A 22,477-nucleotide genomic window follows, 5' to 3' on the forward strand; every position below is an offset into this window, starting at 1 on the left:
AAAAAAAAAAAAAAAAAAAAAAAAAAAAAAAAAAAAAAAAAAAAAAAAAGCTAGCCTTCAAAGGACGCAGACTAAACTGAGAAAGGGCAATAATCTACTAAGATAAGACCTAATGAACAATTGAAATAATCGTTAGATACAAACATCCAAAGTGAGACGTTAAACCTAGTTTTGTATCAAATCCCCTACCTGAATCTCTCTGTCGGATCCTGTTATTTCCTTTGTAGCTAGATACCCCGTAAAAGCAGCCCTCCAAAGGGTGCTCGCCTCCTTCCTAAAGGGTGAATGGACCAGCACCTCCCTCCATCATATGACAATAGTCTCCGTTATGAGCCAAGCTCATCCCTAAAATCCTCAATTCCAAATTAGACTAGGAAATTAGCACTGCCACAACAGATGACCTAGATCCTTAGATGTCTAGTTGCAGGGGATATGGCACTGTGGTCTTGGGGCAAAGGATGTAGGTCTTCGAATCCAATCCACAGTATTAACACCCTATGAAGCACCTGCCAAGTAAAGACTTTGACCTTCTTTTAAATGTTTGCCTTGTATAACAAGGAGAGGAGAAAGGAGGGAAGCAAGGGCCGCAGAAACAAGCAACCTTCTCTTAGATCCACTGGAGTTTGATTTCCTTGTCTTAAGAAACACCATGGAATGAAATAGTGTTTTTTCCCCTTTGATTGCAGTGAAGGTCTTAGCTTTTTTTGTGACAGTAAATTTTAAGTTAGTACATTAGAGTACTTTCTTCTCTTTATTCATCCCAGACATTGTTTTCTTAGCCAATTCAGCCTGTTATTAAGTTCTGCGTGAGTCTAGTTATGAGATTTGTTGCCGATGTTTACGGAAATTGTGTGCTTATTTGCCAATAAATTGGATTTTGTCAAGTTCTTTCCTATGTGTTAACTTGATCATCTTGCTGGAAGCAGTATGTGATGGTTGTGCTGAAGGGATCAGTACCCATGTCATTTGGTGGTAGCGAGCAGCCAGCAGCATATGGCGAGTTGGTGTCCATCGGGGGTCTGAATCCTGATGTCAACAAAAAACTGAGTGCTGCAGTTTCTGCAATTCTTGAGACGAAGTTATCCGTGCCCAAGTCGAGATTCTTCCTCAAATTTTACGACACCAAGGCAAGCCATTCCAACTTTTTAAGCTGTCCGAAAGATGGATGGGTTATTTGCATGCATGTAGTCACTTCTCATTGCATTTCTTATTTTTGTTTAGGCCCATCAGAGTCAAGAATATGCACAGTGTTTACATGCTTTACACCAGAACTAGAGATCATGTAACTATTATCTTTTTCTATTTGAAACAAATAAAGCACAACTCCTATTGGTTTTTTAGCAGGCATTCGTATCACTCATAGACACGATTTTCACAGTGGCTTCGTCTAATGTCTTATGCTAAAACCCAGGAATTGTCCTGATATTTGCCTCTTTCTTTTGGCTGCTGCAGGGGTCGAACTTCGGATGGAATGGCTCCACTTTCTAAATGTCTACTATGAGCTGCATCTGTAGTATGTCTTAGAACTTCACAACTTTTATGTGCCGAGATGTATAAGAATTTGGTATTGCAAACACTTCGTACTTTATCGACTATTGTCTGGATTGACTTATGGTTATGAATCGTGATCATGGGAAGATTTTAATGCATACAGCTCTTGCTATGATCTTGTTGGTGGGCTTGCTAGGAATACCTCCAGATTATTCATTGATATCTTGTTTAAGGGTGATAAGTTTTAGTGTTTGTTTTGTAAGCACTTAAAAAAGTTTCATCCTGCAGGTGAATTATGCTTCCATCGACATTTTTATATGTTAATGGTGTTCAACATCGATATTTCACAATATTTAGATCTCGACCTTTTTGTCGATATTTGAGTAGGTAGAGAGGGTAACTTCGATGTACCATATTGGTTGGGGAGGAGAACAAACCACCATTTGTAAGGGTGTGGAAACCTTCCCCTATTTGACGTTTTAAAGCCTTGAGGAGAAGCTCGAAAGGGAAAGCCCAAAGAGGACAATATCTACTAGCGGTGGATTTGGGCCGTTACAAATGGTATCAGAGCCAAACACCGCACGATGTGCCAGCCTTCTCGTTGTTTTCCGAAGGGGGGTAGACACGAGGTGGTGTGCCAATAAGGACATTGGGCCCCAAAGGAGGTGGATTTGGGGGCGATCCCACGTTGATTAGAGGAAGAAAAGAGTGCCAGCGAGGACGTTGGGCCCCAAAGGGGAGTGGATTGTGATGTCCCACGTTGGTTGGGGAGGAGAACAAACCACCATTTATAATGGTGTGGAAAATTTTCCTAGCAGACACGTTTTAAAGTCTTGCTGGAAAGCTCGAAAGGGAAAGCTCAAAAAGAATAATATCTGCTAGCGGTGGATTTGGGCCGTTATAGTAACTAATTTGCATGTTATTTCATTTCAATGCATGAGCCAAAGTTACTTCATTATCATTGAAATATAGAACCCAGAACCCACAAACATTGTGTTATGAACTTTCCAAACATTATCATTGAAATATAGAACCCACCAAACATTGATTTGAGACGAGTTTGGTCCAATTTTGGTTAAAATCTCAGGACAAACTCCAAAATTTCTACTTCAAGGAACAAATTGTTCGAGGTTTTGTCAAAACACTGTAACAAACTCTTCAAGAGATATTTTTATGCTGTGGACTTTTTAAACCTTGAACGAAAACTAGTTTATCCAGTTTTGGTCCAAATTTCGTGAACAAAAGAACAAGCGGCGAACTTTTGATTTCTACCTCTCTAAAGTCGAAAAGGGGAATGATTTGTTTGAGTTATGGTCCAAACATTATGACAAATACTCAAGGACGATCTTCAGGGTTCGAGTTACGGTCCAAAAATCATGACAAATACTCAAGGACGACCTTTGAAGCCATAAATAGAGACAAGTTTGGTCCGATATATCGTCTAGAAAACGAACTTGGAGTTTCTAACTTTCAAATCTGATGAGTAAGTTGCTCCAAACATCCTCAAGATCAGAGGATAAATTTCTACCTCTCTAAAGCTTATAATTAGGCCGAATTTCAAAACCTCGAAGAAAGACAAGTTTGGAGCAAATTTGTGCACACATTTACTAAAATGGTGACTCATATCTACACCCACATCAATATTTTAATAAATGTTTGAGACAAAAGAATCCAATGGTAGGCAAAGACAGGTACGCTTCTTAAACCTTCCAAAACTGCCTCATCACATCCCTCACATCCTGACACGTAGCACCACGTGTCACGCAGTAACCCAACAGCCTCCAATCCACTGCCACGTGTAATCTCACTTCCACGTGTCGCTTCCATACTTCACATAAAAATGCATTATAAGATACGAGATTGAGCAGCTTTGAGCATTCAAAGAAGAACTTCAAAAATGCAATCAGGAAAGAACGCAATGGAATCCATGAAGGAATCGGCTGCCAATGTCGCAGCCTCGGCGAAGGCTGGCATGGATAAGACCAAAGCCACCGTGCAAGAGAAGGTATAGTTTGAGCTTATCCCTTTCAAATGTGTTTATAAGTCACGAATATTATCTCTATTGATACGAGACATTTTGAAGAAATTTAAAGTAAATCTACGAGAGATTATACTCAAAGTGGATAATATCTTCGATTGTGGGGAGTCGTTATTCATATTTGTTCATGTTTATTCGAGCCATGTCAATAGAATCTTCAAGGGTCGAAAATAAAGAAATTGCTAGCCTCAAAGGTATCTAAAAGTGACTCGTGTCGAATAAATGGTGTATTTTGTTCGAGGACTCCAACAAAACGAGTCGAGCCTCGATTAAAAGAGGCTATTCGAGGGCTACGTAGACCTCAAGGGAGGCTCTATCGTGTACTTCCTTCCACTCATATCGGTGGAAGATCATAAATTTATTAGTGAGAAATGCTATCTTTATTGGTACGAGGTCTCGTGGGAAATTTCAAATGATCGAATGAAAGCTACGATAACTTATGCTCAAAGTAAACAATATTCTACTATAGTGGAGTGTTGTTATTCCTAACCAATTTTTTTTTTTTTAATAGATAAAACTGATTGAATAATGCTTTTTTTTACTGATTATATAGATGGAGAAAGTGACGGCGCGTGACCCTTTAGCCAAAGAGATCGCAGAAGAGAAGAAACAGGCGAAAATTCATGAGGCGGAGCTCCACAAACAGGAGGCGCGTGAACACAACGCCGCCATGAAACAGGCTACAACTGCGACGGCCACTCACGGGATGCACCCGACAACTCATGGGACAGCGACGTACTCAACCACCGGAGCTCAGGGCTACACCACCGGGACCCAGCAGATGTCAGCCGTGCCTGGACACGGAACTGGGCAACCGACCGGCCAAGTAACGGAGGGTGTGGTGGGGACACATCCGATCGGACACCAGACTGGCACTGGGAGGACAACGACAGCCCACAACCCCAATGTCGGCGGCGGCGGCGATGCAACTCGTTACAGCACCGGCGGCGGGTATAGTTAAGATGGGAAGTTTGTTGGGTTTGGTACAATAATAAGTGGGCTTCGTGTTGTTTTAAGGTTGAAGTCCAACGAGTTTGTGTTTGGTTTTAGGGTTGTTATGTTATGTATGGTTGTTTATGGTTTGGATTGTTTTGTTTGTAATTTGTATGGTTTTATGGTGTCCACTCTTTAAGTGATTTGTAGAGTGATGAATAAACTTAGTATGTATGCAATTAGGGTATGGTTTGGATGCTTGGTTCATTCTTCCTATTATAATCATTTGAGCTTGGTTGACTCAATTTGAGCAACAAAGTCGCGAATAAGCCCGAAAGCTGAAAGCATAGTGTCTTGTCGCCGCTCAAAACACGTGCCAGACACCAATAATGTTTTTATTGAAGGCGTTTCGACACTCCTTATTAAGGAAAATGATGTCCTTATCAGGGGTAATGATGTTCCGCACTTTTGTCATTAAGAGATTAAGAGACCGTGTTCTTATTAAGGGTGTGTCAACAGGGAGGCGATATCTTTATTAAGGGCGTCACCAGGTAGACAATATCCTTATTAAGGGCATTTCGACATTCCTTAGTAAAGGAGACAATGTCCTTACAAAGGGAATCTCAAGGTAATATACTAAGAGAGACGATATCCCTTATCAAGGGCGTCTTAAGGTAGACAATGACCTTATTAAGGGTGTCTCGACACTTCTTACTAAGGAGACGATGTCTTATTAAGGACGTCTCGTGACAGACAATGATCTTATTAAGGGTGTCTCGACACTCCTTACTAAGGGAGACGATGTCCTTATCAATGGCGTCTCGAGGTAGGCGATGTCCTTATTAAGGGCGTCTCGACACTCCTTACTAAGGGAGACGATGTCCTTATCAAGGGCGTCTCGAGGTAGGCGATGTCCTTATTAAGGGCGTCTCGACACTCCTTACTAAGGGAGGCGATGTCCTTATCAAGGGCGTCTCGAGGTAGGCGATGTCCTTATTAAGGGCGTCTCGACACTCCTTACTAAGAGAGACGATGCCCTTATTAAGGGCGTACCGACACTTTCTTTAATAAGGGAGACGATGTCCTTAGTAAGGGCGAGACGAGATACTGTAATAAAGAAGCTCATTCTTTGGTTATACGATTCGACATGGTTTCACTGTTTTTACAAATTAAAGTGAGAGTATCAATTTATTTTGACTCTACTATTCGACGTATCAATTATTGTGAGAAACGGTGATAAGACTAAAAATCAAACCGTTATCAAACAAGTTTTATAAACACTTTTTTGAATTTTCATGAAGGTAGTTCGTATCAACCACTTCTTTGCCTGACGTAACATCAACTATTACCCTTTAAATCATTAAAAAAGAGAGTAAAAGATAAAAGACATATTCCAATCTTATTGAGAAAGATTTTGTTGTTGGATTATTTTCTAACCTTAGAATAGGGGAGGTCTCTTTATTCTTTTCAATCCTATATAAACCCATTTTATTAATGAAGGAACATAGAAGAACAAAATAAAGAATGGTTATGGTTTAAATTTGGCCTTTTCTCGTAGGGAATTTTCTTTTCCATTAAATAAGGAAAAGTACTCTTTCCATTCTCAGGTTGAAAGAGATACATGAATGAATCGACGCAATCATAAGAGCTAAAAATTTGAGTACGATCGACTTGAAACTATATGACACATGAGTAAAGGAGGGTACCTAAATGAACTAATGCACTATCTATACTAATAAGATGTGTGCATCTTTCTTTTCGGTGATTCAATTAGGAGTAAGGAGGGGTACCGACACCCTTTTCCATGATCATTTCCTAAATTTGCCAATGTGGGACTCCTTCCGCCTATGGAGCCCTCGAACAGCCTCTCCTTAATCGAGGCTCAACTCCTTCTTTGGAGTTCTCAAAGAAATTACACTATTTATTTGACACTTGAGTCACTTTTGACTAAATTTTGAGGCTCAAACTTCTTTGTTTGACATTGGCATGGCTAAGTTAAGGGCATGACTCTAAACCATGTTGGGAATCACGACTCCCCATAATGGTATGATATTGTTAACTTTGAGCATAAACTCTCATCACTTTGTTTTGGGGAAGCCCAAAAGATCTCGTACCAACAGAGATTGTGTTCCTTAGTTATAAACTCATAATAATTCCCTAAATTAGCCAATGTGGGACTCTCTCCCAACAATTCTCAACAGTTTCAAGTCTTTTTGGTTAAATAAATTAAGTCATAGAGCATAGAGACGTATATACGTTGATAAGCATATTGAACTATTCATGTCGTTGAGAGCCCTCACAACCTCAACGATCATCCTACAACTCGTCTCGTCTATATCTGGATCAAAAGGTATATCCAAATTCAACTCTGGGCTCTTGTTCCACACACCTGCTGAGATCTTTTGAAGCACTAGTATGATAAAAGTTATATTGTTATGCTGAGCCGCCATGAGCTTTTGATAACTTTATTGAACTTTTTCTTTTGTCTAGATGAGGAGTTTTTCGAGTTGGAGCGTAACAATCTAAGTCCACCGTTAATAGATATTGTCTACGTTGGGCTTTCCCTACTGAGCGTCCCCTTAAGGTTTTAAAATGTGTCTGCTAGTGGGAGAGGTTTCCACACCCGTATAAGGGATGCTTCGTTTCCCTCTAACTGATGTGAGACTTCACAATTCACCTTGCGATCAAAACATGGGTGTTGCTTATGGGAAAAAATCTCGTCGCCGCCACTAAGGCCCGTGGCTTGCCCCCGTCTTTAGAACTGAGTTCCTGGTATATTGTCGAGATGCATTCATCAGGATAGAGACATCATGTGTGGGTCTATGAATAGATATGCATTGCAGAGGTTCGTGATTCCTAATAAACTAATATGTATCTGCTCAAGTTGGCATAGAATCCTAAACAATCAAATTGTTACTCATCGAATACAACAAATGGATGTCACTAATGATGTGTGTTGCAGTCACGTCGATGAGAATGAGTGAGTATCGATGACTCATTGAGCACCAAACTCGATATGATTCATTGAAATGTGTGTATGCTATGCACGAAAACCCTTTTTGAAATAAAGTTTTGTTTAGTGAAAGCACACTCTCAACCGATATTAATACAGGAAATTTGAAGTGTCGAAACTCGAAAGACTAGTGATAAGAATTCAAATTGAAAGATAAAATCTCCCCGGTAACATATATAGTCGGTCTTTATTTAAAGCACACTTGAAGATTCAATTAAATATGTATTTCTAAGGCTAATGTTTTCACAGCGCCTGTAGTAGGATATAAGATTGATTGCAATACCCGCAGACTAATTTACAATGTCTCCGTAATGTTGGCAAGGATTTTCTTCGGCTAATGATACCTCGATCTTGGAGCCTTCAAAGTATCTTTTTGATAGACAGCTCGAGATGTATGAAAAATTAGCTGCTATATATCCTGCCCAATTTAAACTGTAATCTTATATGAATAGTAGATTCAATAAATCCAACATGCACCATTTTTCCATTATTGCAACGTACAAAAAATTTATTAGCTCAACTCTAGATTCGAATCTCTAATCTGACTTAAATGTTGAAGAGTGTTACAAGTAAGCAACCCTCTCCCACATGTATTTTCTCCACTTCCTTTTTCTCGCCCTTCGTGGACTAGTGCTCGAGAAAGAATAAGGCAACCTCCTACCCAAAAATCATCATCGACCCGTATAAACATATCGTTTTCTCCTTACAAACAAAGACAAAATTACCCCCAAATTAAGAAAAAAATTGAGAAGTTTGGTGAGCCTAAATTGGTAATTGGTGTGGTTTGGATGATAGGGACAATGCTTGTAAAATAAGTGAAGTAGCAAAGTCCAATCTATTGACTTTTGTCGTGTAAACTCACTTGGAAATTGGGATAAGAACCATGTTCCATGTCTTCCTCAACTTTTGTCGACATACCTAAGCTTTGTCTTTTCACTTGTCTGTTTGCTTGCGTTACCACTTAGCTAGAGATATACACGGCTCGGGATAGGAACAGGGAAGTCTTTTTTGTCCTCGTCCCTGCCACCTATTTATTCTCCATTTCTGTGAAAATTTTCATTTATTTATACAGGATCATAAGAGGAGATTCTTCATAGGTAATTTTTATCGGTTCAATTTTTAAAAAATAGTTATTTTAAAGTTTTGATTTTTCAATATAATCTTTATTAAAAAATGGTACAAAATTTTAATAAATTAATATATTTCATAAACATGCTCAGGTTTAATTAATTTCTAAAAATTCAAATTTTAATATTATAAGATAGCCTACCAATTAAAAAAACCTACAACATCGTATTTAGTTTAAACATTATCATCGGAGCCTCAAAATTAACTAACTCATTTTTTTAATATAGCCAAAAAACACGTATGTATTTTTAATATGTGTTGAAAATATATTTATATTAAGTGGGGTGGAGAATTTGGCGGGAACGGAGACGAGGAATCTGATTCTGTCCCGGGCCCTATTTATTTGACGGGAAAAAAAAATTTCTCCACTCCCTCTACATTCTCCGTCTAAATGAGGAATCCTCTCTCTGTTCGAGATAGATCCCTACGAAACCCTAATCCCGTAGGTAACATGGACATCTCTATCGCCAATTTTAAATTAATACAGATCTTATCACTCACCAACGGAATTTTGTAGCTATCTAAGTATTAAAATGATTTCTTTTTTTAGTATTTTGAAATATATATATATATATATAAAGAAAGTTGGTCTTATCTCAACTTTTTTTGAATCTAGTTTATAAAATGATACATTGTTTAAGAACATGATCCAATAAAAAAATGAATGGAGGCGGCCAAAATGATGTAAATAATCTAGAGAAGAACCTAGATCCTTACCAAATTCGTCTCATTTTCTTTATAATTTTCCAATTTGGTTCTTTATAATTAAATATTCAAGTTTTGGTTCTATCTTTGTTCTTATTATCCTTATATCAAATTTTGTTAAACAAATAGATCGGGAAAGGCTATGCTTGGACGTGTGGTCGACGCGTTGGAAATACCTATCGATGGAAGATGAGCTCTAAACGATCACGAGTTATGGCTTCAAGATGTGTATTAATGATGTGTAGACAGGTTAATATGAAAGGCGTGGTCTTGTAATTCATGATTTAATCCTTTAGTAATAATTTTGATTCTTTCATTTAAAGTTTAGAACTATTCACGTTATCTGTGTAGTTTGGAATGTATGTGGCTGACATACAATAAGATGTGTTGGATGATGAAAGTCCCACGTTCGCTAATTTAGGGAATAATCATGGGTTTATAATCAAAGAATACTATCCCCATTGGTGTGAAGCCTGTTGAGAATCGTGTTCATCTAACATGGTATCGGAGTCATGCCCTAAACTTAGTTGTGCCAATAGATTGGTTAATCCTCAAATGTCGAACAAAGAACTCCAAAATGAAAATGAGTCAGCCTCGATTAAGGGGAGGTGTTGTTGGATGATGATTATCAAAACTTTTTTTTAAAAAAAAACTCGAGGTCATATCAACTCCGAGGTCAAAGCAACAAGAATCGAAGACTGGTGAGAAAATACTATGGACCAGTCGAAGTTATTCACAAGATCAGAAAGGCATCGTATAGGATCCATTTGCTCCCATGGGTGCAGACTAGCCCTGTTGTCCACGTCAGTAACATGAAACGCTACTCTTTCGAAGTAAAAGACGTCAAGCACAAAGAGGTGACACGACCTCGCACAAAGAAGAAGAATCACAAAGCAAAATATGTAGGAGAAACTTTGACGGAGGAGACGCCCAGAGCCAACGAACCAAGAAACATTTCAAATTAATCGTACGTTAATACTTTAATTAGTTAATATTCGTGAAATCAATATCGATCGGAATCTATACCAAATTAGAAAAGCCAAGGAGGTAAAGGTCAAGAATCTTTGCCACTCATAATGCTTCTAAAAAGGGTTTGTTGGCTTCCAACTCTTATCCCTTTGGGACAAATTTAAATGAAAAATAATTAAAATTGTTAATAAGAGATAGATGGCAAAGATTTGGTTATAAAAGTTGACATTTATTTATTGATTTAATATCAACTTCCCAAGAACATAGCATAACACACCTCTTTTTAAAATGCATATTCTATTTGGAATTTTGGGTTCTATATCACTTTGTTTGTTTCTTTTGATCCATATATTTGCTGGCTGTATGTTGCCGTTTTGTTGTTCTTGGCTCTTCGATTCTTCAAAAGACCAAGCGTTGGCTATTCGTTTGCCTCCGTGCTATAACTAAAACGATATTCGTCGATCGATTTTTAAGATTTGTATGTGTTCAGGTTAATGGTTGTTACGGCAGATATGCTATAAACTTGTAACAGCTCAAACCCACCGCTAGCCGATATTATCCTCTTTGGGCTTTCTCTCTAGGGAGAGGTTTCCACACTCTTATAAAGAATGTTCCATTATTCGGGGCTCAACGTCCTCGCTGACATTTGTTTCTCTCCCTAATCGACGTGAGATCTCACAAGAAACCTTTAAAATCAGTTTGTTGTCTACGATGTCTGAAAAAAAAAATATTTTGAAATAGGTTGAGTATTAGAAATATCTAGTGAGTGACCTTACACTTGGGAGTTGGAAAATGAAAACATGATAGATTTCGAGACCTGCCTTTTGTAACCTTTATTTCGTTGGCCTATCGCAGCCGTGTCATCGTTGTCCTTTATGACCATATCACCAAATTTTCAAATACATAGTTGTGATCATGTTGCCACTAAAATATGGAGGACCATCTCGTTATTCTCCTTAAGTTTACATCTTCAGAATCACTCTCATTTAAATATATTCTTGACTGCAACCTACTCATTGTCCAGAGTCATCGACTTGGTTTTGGCGTCACAATTAACTTATTCTATAGCTAATTTGTGCATAGTCAACTTTTAAAATCTTAGACAAAACATTAAGAGAAGAAGAAATTTCAAGCATGAAATCACATCATTTCTGTTGGTACAATACTTTTCACAACTTGGAACTGACAATTAACATAAACAAAAACCATTGCTGGTTTCTTGAATTCAACTTCTCAAAAGCTTTCTATATCCCACACTACTCTGTAATTTCTTTACCCTTTTATGTTCTGGTTTCAACAGGACTCAATCTGCAGTGTTCATCGTATGATGTTCGAAAGAAAGAAGATGGTGAACCCAAAATGAGTGGTTATATACCGGAAGTGTTGGTGGCTGGCTCTTAGGAGCTAACTTATCTTTGATGGGAACTGAGCGTTTCGGATGCTTTCGGGTGTCGGGAACGGCGGGTCGTCGGAGTTGTTGAAGCCATTGGTTCTGAAGAAGCATTTGTTTGTTTCCTGTTGTTGGTCAAACATCATCTTGAGCTGCTTCCCTTGTTCTTCAATTTGCAGCTGTAGCTTCCTCTGAATCTGTAAGAACAACAAAATAAGGCTCACAGAAAATTTACAGCCAGGAATTCTTGTTTTCTGTGTGTCCTGTCGATTGCAAAGCGAATTCAAATTTCGATCAAATGATTAACTAAAAAATTCTTAATCTAAATTGAAAGTTCTGAATCATTAGACAATAATCGAAGATTTAGTTAAAGACCCAAGACAAGGTCTATAGCTCAAAGCTTATCGTTTAAAAGTTTCAAGACTAAACTTGTAATTCATCCATTTTATCTGATTCTTTCAACGTGCACTCGCCGGAGGTACAAATGTCTATATATTAACTCGAGTTGATCATGGAACACAAAATTGAAAGTTTCGAATCATCAGACAATAATAAAGAATTTAAAGACCCAAGACAATGTCTATAGTTCATAGTTTATCGAACACGAATTTAAAAGTTCAGAGACTACACTTGTAAATTTAGCCATTTTATTTGAATCTTTCAACGTGCACTCGAAGGAGGAAAAAAAGTGTATATTACCTCGAGTTGATCATGAAGACGCCTCTGAACATCTAGCTGCAGTTGGAGAGCATCTTTAATTTGCAAGGCACTGTTACACAACATCATTCACTTCCATTAGCACTTTCCAACATACATTTCAACATCTTAATATAATATCCATATGGGTTACAAGAAGCTAACGTTTTCATATCCAGTTGGGCAACTTCAATCATGCTGTTCCTTCTATCAGATTTCCCTGCATTTCAAAACATTATTGTTGAAGTGATCTTCATTCAAAAACTGGCTACATTTTTTTTAAGAAAAACTAAAAAAATTGGCTTCTTCTGGACATGTCAACAACACAAAATGGGAGTTTTTCCAGGAAAGAATTCATTGTTGATGAGTCCAGACTCAAAGCTTCAAGAACAAACAGAACAGAGTATTGAAATTAATGGTTTTTCACTATGGAAATCTATACTTTCTGCAGATTCTGGCATGTATTTTGCTATCCGATATTTCTACAAAGCAAAAATATGAACACAGAAATCAGTACTTATGGGGCAAAAACCACGTTCAAATCATTCAAAACTGTTCTACAGATTTCTTCATTTTGGTACCTGCAAATGGCTCTTCACATGGAATATGGTCAATCCCTCTGAATCCATCAGCTTCAAAATTGCTTTTGGCGTTGCCTCTGTAACACTAACAACAAATCAGCTCTGAAAATGACAATTCAAGAAAGCTCCATGAAAATCAGCTTTAATGTTGTTACTTACTCTCAGCACCACCAAGACGATTAACGCAGTCAACAAACTTCTCATGGAGGACTTGCGTCCATCTGATTCTTGTTTTGGTGGTGAATCCATTTCCATTGAAGGAAGAAGAAGAGCTTCCATAGCCCACAGAAGCACCCAAGCAGGAGAATCTTGGAGAGATCTTCTCTTGTGAAGAACAGAAACTTGGATTATAACAGTCCTGAATTATCAAACAAGAGAAATAGATTCATAAAAGATGATAAAGAGAATGGAAAATTATCATCAGATGGAGAGTAGAAATTGCGTACTCCTTGGTCTTTGAAAGGAACTGAATAGTGCTTCTCAACTGAGTGAGAACAATCATCAAACACCTTGTGGTCACTGGAAAAACTCTTCGGAAAGCCATCGAATCTCCTCTTACAGAGTTGAGATTTCACAACCGATTGCAAGGTGTTTCTGAATTCAGAATCTGCGCCACTCTTCTCCGTCAAGTCGAGAGAGAGATTCTCGCCGGAGGATTGAAAAATGGCTGAAATCGAATCGGAAGGCCGATCGAAAGACGACGAACCAGTCCGAAACTCAATCGGAGGTATCCCCATGCATTGCTCCGTCGCGAAGAACGCCGAAGCAGGAGATTCGAACAGATTGATGATAGTCGAACTCGATTTAGACGAACCAAAATCTTGCTGTTCTAACGATTCAACCTCGTCCATGGCTGGTAACGGAACACAAGCTCCCATCCTCCATGGCTGCTGTGCCCCGAAATTCTGAAAACAATCAGCAACCATTCCATGGCTTTGTTGAATTTCTTGCATCGAATCGATTCCGTAATCGTTCATTTACAAGATTTCCGATGAAACAACCTCAAAATCTCCGTTTCTGCTCAACAATCCGGGCTTCCAAACAGAGAATTAAGAGGGGAGGAAAAAGGAGATACAGATAAAGAGCATAAATAACATCAACGCATGGCATATAATTCCTTATTCGCGAAGACTTGATGCGTAAGATATGATGAATAACAGGGAATGGGAACAGAGAGTATTCGAGGAATTTGGGATGGGAGCGAAGAAGGAGGAATCGATAAATCCGCACAAACAAAAACGAAAGAGAGCTAGAACACAGAATTGAAGAACAAATTGGAATGAATCGTCGCTTAGATCCGGAAGCTATTTTCATGTTGCTTCATACCACTTTCATGGGAATTTGTAATAAAAAATATTGTTTTTTTTTTTTTTTGTCAACTCATTTAAATTATTATTCTTATTTTTTTTATTATTTTTAAAATATGAGTAATTTAGAAAGACTTTAAGTTTGCATTTAATATTGTTTTTTTTTTCTACCATTTTTTTTTAATCTCTCAAATATATAAACTTGTTTTGTTTGTTTTGTTCTTGGTTGGAGTTTGAACTAAATTTTACCTGATTTAATTTTGGGAGCATGATAGAAAATGTTATATGTTATATATATATAATTTGGAGGACTTGACTATAAGAGTTTGAAGAAGGCAGAATCTCGAGCTAGGGATACTTGAGTTTTAGGTATGACTATAAAAGAGGCTATTTTGTATCGTGAGAATGAGGAGACAACTCGTGATCTTTGTAATGGGATTTGGGTAAAAGCGAAGAAGCATGTTTGAAGAAGATATAATCTCGAGCTAGGGATACCTGAGTTTTAGTATGACCTAATAAAAGACTATTCTGTACTCTAAGAGTTGGGAGACAATTGATGATCTTCATAATGGAGTTTGGGTAAAATCGAAGAAGCATATGTGAAGAAGATAGGATCTCGAGTTATGGATACTTGAGTTTTAGGTATGACCTAGTAAGAGATTGTTTTGTATCGGGAGAATGAGGACTAACTCATGATTTTCATAATGGGGTTTGAGTAAAATCGAAGAATCATATTTGAAGAAGACAGAATCTCGAGCTGGGGATACTTGAATTTTAGGTATGACCTAATAAGAGGATATTTTGTATCAGGAGAGTGAGGAGACAACTCATGATCTTCGTAATGGGGTTTGGATAAAATAGACGAGGCATATTTGAAGAAGATAAAATCTCGAGCTGATAAAATCTCGAGCTAAAGATACCTAAATTTTAGTTATGACCTAATAAAAAGATATTTTATATTGAGAGAGTGAGGAGACTACTCATAACTAAACACCTTGGGTCGGAGTTGTATCAATTCCTTGATAGCTAAACTCAAAGAGATGTTTTTAATTAACTTGAATTGGTTTTATTCATTGTTTTTAAGCAACGCCTCTATTGATTAGTGCTAAAAAAAATCAAATCGTTATAATATAAAAGATTTCCACAAAGTTAAAAATGCTATTTGATATCTAATATACTTGAAATATTCCACGTTTTACCTAAAATGAACATTGATTAACATGATATAATGCTAAAATGATACATGTAACGACCGCTAACAAATATTGTCCTCTTTGAGCTTTCCCTTCTGGGCTTCCCCTCAATGTTTTAAAACGTGTCTGCTAAGGAGAGGTTTCCACACGCTTATAAGCAATATTTCGTTTCCCTCTCCAACCGATATGGGATCTCACAATACTCTTGTGCTTTACCTCAAATTAATACAATGATATACCGAACTTCAACTTGAAGTTTCATCTCTTATAAGATAAGTGTTCGTCTTCTATATACTTTAATTGTTGATATGCGAACGATATATCACTAATATACGTACTTTGATATGATATTGATATATTCTAGAAGGGTAAGATTGAAAAGACATGGCTGAATGATAAGATGAAGAAAAAAAAGTTGATATTGAATTACATGGTAGAAGATGATCTTGAATCGTGAGTCTTGTCATCTTTTGAAGGAGACATGGCTGAATGATAAGATGATGAAAAAAGTTGGGCCAAAGCTGGAACAGCCCCACCTGTAAAGCATTCATTTAATATCAACTCAACTTTGGTACCTAAAACCATCTTTCACAGACCCGTTTTACGACTAAATTTAGACATTTGAAAGTTCGATCGATGCATTCGATGCTCGAAGCACAAAGATGAATATGGTATTTTAACCCAATTTCAGTGCAGTAGTTGATACTCAAAATGTGTTCATGTTTCCAAAGCTAACAAAATGGCATTGCATATCATTGCTACTCATCCTAACAAGGTAAAGCAATTGTGTTTGCATTTCTATGAAGCATTTTTGCAGAAAGAACAGAACAGCTCCAGTTATTAAACAAGGATAAAAGAACTAACCTGCCATTCCTGCACAAGCTGAAGAAAACACAATCACAGGAGGAGCCTGCAAGTGAGACAAAATTTGCAGTAATCATTAACTCTAATGAGGTATAATGTTTCCACTCGAGAGAGAACTAGAACATTAAATTTTCGTCTTAAGACCCATTCATCACTGTTTAATTTTCTCGAGCAAATTTGGTTTCGTCGTTAGCTATCTATTGAGAGCATTATTCTAGAACTGTAACAGCCAAAGCCCACCGCTAGTAGATATTGTCTGTTTTGGCCCATTACGTATTGCCGTCAACCTCACAAATTTAAAATGCGTCTGTTAGGGAGAGGTTTCCACACCCTTAGAAGGAATGCTTCATTCCCCTCTCCAACCAATGTGAGATCTCACAGTACCATTTAGAAGTGTCAGTCTTCTTCGAATTGGCTTTCTTTCCTAGATGGCTTTGGAGAGTTTTCAAAGATCATGAACTCGTAAGGCGAAAAAACATAGCTAGCAAATATGCGTATGGGTACGATGCAAGAGTTCGAAGGTTTCTTTGAACATCATGTATTTTCCTCCTAGATGAAAAGTGACAATCATGTTCAGGATAAAAAATATGCTTCCTAAGAGGCAACCCAATGATAGAGAAATATGAACATTCTATTCTATTTAAGACACTCCTCCACAGCTATTGAAAAAATGCGCACATTCCTTCATGAATCTTAATAGAGTTTGTTAGATGCTTTTCTAGCTTGGCTAAGGAGCCATTAGGACATCAGGAAACTCATTAACAAGAGAAGGGTCAGGAAGGCCATTGATCCACACCAAAAGACCCTCCTTTTCACCGTCCTTTTCACCAAGAACATTTCGGTTGGAGAGGGGAACGAAACATTCCTTATAAGGATGTGGAAACTTCTCCCTAGTAGACGCATTTTAAAACCTTGAAGGGAAGCCCGGAAGGAAAAGCCCAAAGAAGACAATATCTGCTAGCGGTAGGCTTGGACTGTTACAAATGGTATCAAAGTCAGACACCAAGCGGTGTGCCAACAAGGACGTTGGGCCTCTAGAGGAGGGTGGATTGTGAAATCTCACATCAGCTGGAGAGGGGGAACGAAGCATTCCTCATAAGAGTATAGAAACCTCTCCCAGTGAACGCGTTTCAAAACCGTGAAGGGAAGCATAGAAGGAAAAACTCAAAGAGGACAATATCGACTAGCGATGGACTTGGACTATTACAATCTTCCAGCTTTATATATAGACCAAGCCCTTCAATGATGTCCATCAATCTCCCATCAAAACCAAGCCAAAGCAACTCCCATCAAAAGGAATGATCACGCAACTCCCATCAAAAGGAATGATCACGCAACTCCCTTTTCTAACTATAATTAGGCCTCCATGTTTTGGGCCACTTTCGGTCATTTCATTCTTTAGTGCGTGTAAACTTGATCGGTGGCATATCAAAATTTTGCAAAACCATCGACAAAGATTTCACTCAAGAACCTAACAATGTTGTAGTCTCTAGTGACCACCATGGTTGGTAGAAGCAGTTACACGTTCCCTTTAGATGTTTTTAAGGTATTTATTTTCCACAGCAGATATTGTCCGTTTTAGCCCATTACGTATCGTCGTCAGCCTCACAGTTTTAAAACACGTCTACTAGGGAGAGGTTTTCACATCCTTGTAAGAAATGTTTCGTTCCCTCTCCAACCAATATGAGATCTCACAATCCACCCCCTTGAGGGCCCAGCGTCCTTGCTGGACAGTGCCCGGAGCCTAGCTCTGATATCATTTGTAACAACCCAAACCCACCGCTAGCAGATATTGTCCTCTTTGGGCTTTCCCTTCTAGGCTTCCCCTCAATGTTTTTTAACGTGTCTACTAAGGAGAGGTTTCACACCCTTATAAGAAATGTTTCGTTCCCTCTCCAACCAATATGAGATCTCACAATCCACCCCCTTGAGGGCCCAGGGTCAGCGCCCAGTGTCTAGCTCTGATACCATTTATAACAACCCAAACCCACCGCTAGCAGATATTATCCTCTTTGGGCTTCCCTTTCCAGGCTTCCCCTCAATGTTTTTTAACGCGTCTACTAGGGAGAGGTTTCACACCCTTATAAGAAATGTTTTGTTCCCCTCTCCAACCGACGTGGGATCACACAAATAGGTTTATGCTAATGGACAACAAAAGTATAAGATTTTTGGTGAATAGCATGATTGACAATCTTAATTTTCAGAATGTGTTCCTAAGACCTTTCAGAAATTTGGAAGAAACCTCAGCAATGTTGCTATTAGCTAATATTGTACAAACTACTAAATCTTCTATCACATCAAAAGAAAGACTAGAAATCAAAGAATCAAAAGTACCTGGAAATAGATTTTGGAACAGTTCATAATTATAACAAGGGAAAGCAATAAGGTACTTACACCAATAAGAAAATGCAACCACATAGGCCCTTTCACTGATCTCTGGACAACCGGCATCACTGCGTTGACATTAAAAAATATGAGCTATTACTTGATACAAGAAAATGACGAACATAACAACTCGTATTGTATTTGTTGGATTTATCGAAAGGCGAGGGGTATATTACCATGATTAAATCCATAAAAAGCACTGGCAGTACCACCAACAGCAGAGCCAATCTAAGAGATGTCCAAAACATTCCAACAGGAAAGCGAACAAGATTACGACAAGTTACAATTTTCTAGATGATAGAAAACAATGAGTTCGTGGTGATGTTTGAAAAAAGAATAATACCATAGAGAAACTATCCCTAATAAGAGGAGGAATTGTCCAAGCACTGGTTTCCTGCAATATGCATACGGAAATACAGATTAAAGCGAGACTCGGGTGCAGTTCAAGAAAATATAAGTAAATTTAGAATGAAGGCACAAGACCATATCCTTCGAGAGAGGACCCGCACAGTGTTGACATCTCATATTACTCTTGCTAATGAGGTTGCTATCGCCTTTTCCTTGTTGCTCGCTTTCACTATCTCCCTGATAACACAGTTATTCCATATTATAAATTACGAGAAAGAAGTTAACCTGAGCTTATCTCATTTGGTTAAGGTATTATGTATCTATTCAGGAAATCGAAAATAACGAAGTATAGTCAAGGTCAAATTCTTACTTCTTGTCTACTATGCATTAATTTTCATTCCAGTTTTATGTTCATCAATAATTAATGGCCCAATGTTACTTCACTTATCCACTTATCTACATTCTTTTCTCCCCAACACTAGATTTCTTTTATAGAACAACAGTTAAAGGCATCTTCACTTTGATATATGAAGTTGTAAGGTTGAATCTCCATTTTCACATGTAATGTAATATTCTAAAAGAAAACTCGAAAATTGAATTACTTTTATTTGGCAATGATCATAGTATGTAACAGCCCAAGCCCACCGCTAGTAGATATCATCCGCTTTGGCCCGTTACGTATCGCCGTCGGCCTCACAGTTTTAAAACGTGTCTACTAGGGAGAGGTTTCCACACCCTTATAAAGAATGCTTCATTCCCCTCTCCAACCGATGTGGGATCTCACAATCTACCCCCCTTCAGGGCCTAGTATCATCGCTGGCACACCGCTCGGTGTCTAGCTCTGATACCATTTTGTAACAGCTCAAACTCACCGCTAGTGCTTTGGCTCGTTATGTATCGTCATCGGCCTCATGGTTTTAAAAAGCGTTTGTTAGGGAGAGGTTTTCACACCCTTATAAAGAATGTTTCGTTCCCCTCTCCAACCGATGTGAGATCTCACATAGTATCTCTCTACAATATTATGTTTAACATCTAAAATCGAAAAGAATGAGTACAAATTTTTCAAGACTTCATGTAACTCTATAAAAGACTCCCATTTCCAATTATTTCTTAACCTTTCCTTCCCTTCCCCATCAACCTTTAGTTCTAACTCTAGTAATAAAATTCACATAATTACACACCCAAGTACATCAACACCTTATTGGCTTCATAATCACACATTCTCTCTATCTCATTTGCCCACCATTTCTACCTAAGGCCCCAACAGTTATCTCTAATGTTCCAACACATAGCTCTTCACCTCCCAACACATTGGCCCTTAATTATTTATACCAAGTATAACAGCCCAAGCCCACCGCAAGCAGATATTGTCCTCTTTGAGTTTTCCCTTTCGGACTTCCTCTCAAGGATTTTAAAAAGCGTCTGCTAAGGAGAGGTTTCCACACCCTTATAAAGAATGTTTTGTTCTCCTCCCCAACCGATATGGGATCTCACAATTCGAACCTTGCCAAATTAGCCCTTGCCCCTTTCTACCAAAAACCATGACATTTAGCTCAATACCTCACAACGCACTGACCCTTGACCATTTATACTCAAAACCCTAATACTCACCTTTATAGATTCAGACATGTCAATCACCAATCCTGTTTACCAGGCGCCCTACTACCTACCTTAACAAGTCTTACTTCCTTAGCCTTAATACATTAACAACACTATCACAGTTTTCTCATAAACAGAAATGAAGCATGAGCGTACATGGCATGAACTTTTACAAACATTCGAAGCACCATGCTTTTAACTCAATCTCACAAATCTTTAGCATGCTAATGCATCGAGTCTATATTCAAATTAGTAGAAGAGGTCAGTAAATCATATACAAACATATCACAAACATGATATTCCAAGATTAAAACTCATTGATAATAGTTTAATCACGAATCTATACCACCTGAATCGCTTAGATTCTTACCAAAAACATTGCCACCAACTTGGGATCTTGGTGGTTCATCACACAAGGGGAGCTAGCGCACCAGGTAGTCACTGTAGGTCTCAATCACCGCATAAAGGTCTTGAAGTTACAGATCTTGCCGATGCAGCGAAGTCGCAACCCAGAAGTTGTCGTCGTGAGTGTGTCGCCGTCGAGCGGTGCTGGCTGCCGCGGGCGGTGTCGCGAGGGAGATATATAGCCGCCGCAAGGTGTCGCTCAATATTTCTAGAAGCGTATTAAAAAAAAATTAAAATAGAAATAAAGACTTTTTCTGGTTTTAGTTTTTTATTTATTTTATTTGAAGATAATGCAAATTGCAAAATATATATATGTATATATATTTTTTTCTTTTATAATAACATCCGTATAAATAAAATATTATTGAGAATTATAATTAAATTTATCTAAAAAATTATGATAAACTCATTTTATTATCGAGATTATATGGATGAAATCATTATTATTGATTCGATGAATTTTCAAAAGTTTAAAAATTATCTATAAAAGATAGACAGAGGACAGTAACAAAAAAAAAAAAAAAATTTAAAAATAAAGTATGTTAATGTTATTTTTAACATTTTGTAGATATTTTTAGATAATCCAACCGGGAACGATTTAATACAAATTTTAAAATTATTAAAATGTAAATTTGCAACACTAGTTCTAAGTTACCGTGATTGCGATGTTTATGAATGTTTTAAAATGCAATTTTATGAAATTGAAACGGTAACAAAAAAGTCAACAGGTCGGGTTTGACCCATTTGTCGACTTGCTACAGAACTTAATTTTGGTCAAAAGATTTATTGTTACATGTCGCAGTATATGGATTGCTAAATAACTGGAAGTGAGTATGATGCATGTTATGATCATGAGATTATATATTAGAACTGTGATGTTTTATGATGCATGTATGTATGTAAACCATGTCATGATACGATGACGAAATGCTAGTCAAATGATCAATATTTGATTATATGCTACCAATAAGAGTAACGATAATATTTTTATGAAGGAAATGATTAGAACGATTACATCGTGAGTTATATTGCACATCATTATCTGATAAAAACTTCATGCATATGTATGTTCACGAGAAATATTTTTTCAGAAAACTTGATGTATAGTCATGAGGGAGAGTAGCGATATGGCTTCTCAGTGTTTTCTCGCGATATGGTCACGACTATAATTTTGAAAACTTGGCTATACGACCACGAGGGAGAGTGACAATACATATTGTGAGATCCCATATCAGAGGAATGAAGTATTATTCCTTATAACGGTGTGAAAACCTCCCCCTAATAGACATGTTTTAAAACTGGAAAGAAAGTACAAAGAGGACAATATCTATTAGCGTGGGTTTGGGCTGTTGCATATGGTGTCAAAGCGAGACACCGGGCAATGAGCCGGTGAGGATGCTGGCCCCTAGGAGGGGTGGATTGTAAGATCCCA

At 37.8% G+C, this 22,477-nt stretch overlaps 4 protein-coding genes across 8 annotated transcripts in view; 2 read left to right on the forward strand and 2 right to left on the reverse strand.

Annotated features, from left to right (window-relative positions):
• Positions 1-1,666, forward strand: part of LOC111432434 (macrophage migration inhibitory factor homolog) — a 19,808-nt gene extending 18,142 nt beyond the window's left edge. For 4 of the 5 annotated variants that reach the window (XM_023069314.1, XM_023069313.1, XM_023069312.1 and 1 more), the window contains 3 exons: positions 927-1,127; positions 1,222-1,282; positions 1,453-1,666. In XM_023069314.1, coding sequence (XP_022925082.1) covers positions 927-1,127; positions 1,222-1,275 — 255 coding nt within the window. In that variant the 3' untranslated portion in view covers positions 1,276-1,282; positions 1,453-1,666. The remainder of the gene's footprint in view (positions 1-926; positions 1,128-1,221; positions 1,283-1,452) is intronic. The other variant, XM_023069316.1, reaches the window with a different exon arrangement.
• A 1,700-nt stretch (positions 1,667-3,366) lies between these two features.
• On the forward strand, positions 3,367-4,729 carry LOC111432354 (late embryogenesis abundant protein 46). Its single transcript, XM_023069201.1, has 2 exons — positions 3,367-3,496; positions 4,083-4,729. Exons 1-2 carry the CDS (start codon positions 3,389-3,391, stop codon positions 4,488-4,490), a joined length of 516 nt encoding a protein of 171 aa, XP_022924969.1. The 5' UTR covers positions 3,367-3,388; the 3' UTR covers positions 4,491-4,729.
• A 6,655-nt stretch (positions 4,730-11,384) lies between these two features.
• Positions 11,385-14,275, reverse strand: LOC111432301. The gene is made up of 7 exons (XM_023069114.1): positions 13,391-14,275; positions 13,104-13,302; positions 12,945-13,021; positions 12,806-12,845; positions 12,529-12,583; positions 12,367-12,436; positions 11,385-11,864 (listed from the first exon to the last, which is right to left on the reverse strand). Exons 1-7 carry the CDS (start codon positions 13,919-13,921, stop codon positions 11,682-11,684), a joined length of 1,155 nt encoding a protein of 384 aa, XP_022924882.1. The 5' UTR covers positions 13,922-14,275; the 3' UTR covers positions 11,385-11,681.
• A 1,432-nt stretch (positions 14,276-15,707) lies between these two features.
• On the reverse strand, positions 15,708-21,282 carry LOC111432392. Its single transcript, XM_023069254.1, has 7 exons — positions 21,011-21,282; positions 19,177-19,278; positions 19,037-19,087; positions 18,870-18,921; positions 18,703-18,761; positions 16,309-16,354; positions 15,708-15,980 (listed from the first exon to the last, which is right to left on the reverse strand). Exons 1-7 carry the CDS (start codon positions 21,047-21,049, stop codon positions 15,871-15,873), a joined length of 459 nt encoding a protein of 152 aa, XP_022925022.1. The 5' UTR covers positions 21,050-21,282; the 3' UTR covers positions 15,708-15,870.
• Between the last annotated feature and the right edge of the window lie 1,195 nt (positions 21,283-22,477).

Source organism: Cucurbita moschata, unplaced genomic scaffold (genome assembly GCF_002738365.1).
Source record: "Cucurbita moschata cultivar Rifu unplaced genomic scaffold, Cmos_1.0 Cmo_Scf00038, whole genome shotgun sequence".
Taxonomy (NCBI): domain Eukaryota; kingdom Viridiplantae; phylum Streptophyta; class Magnoliopsida; order Cucurbitales; family Cucurbitaceae; genus Cucurbita; species Cucurbita moschata.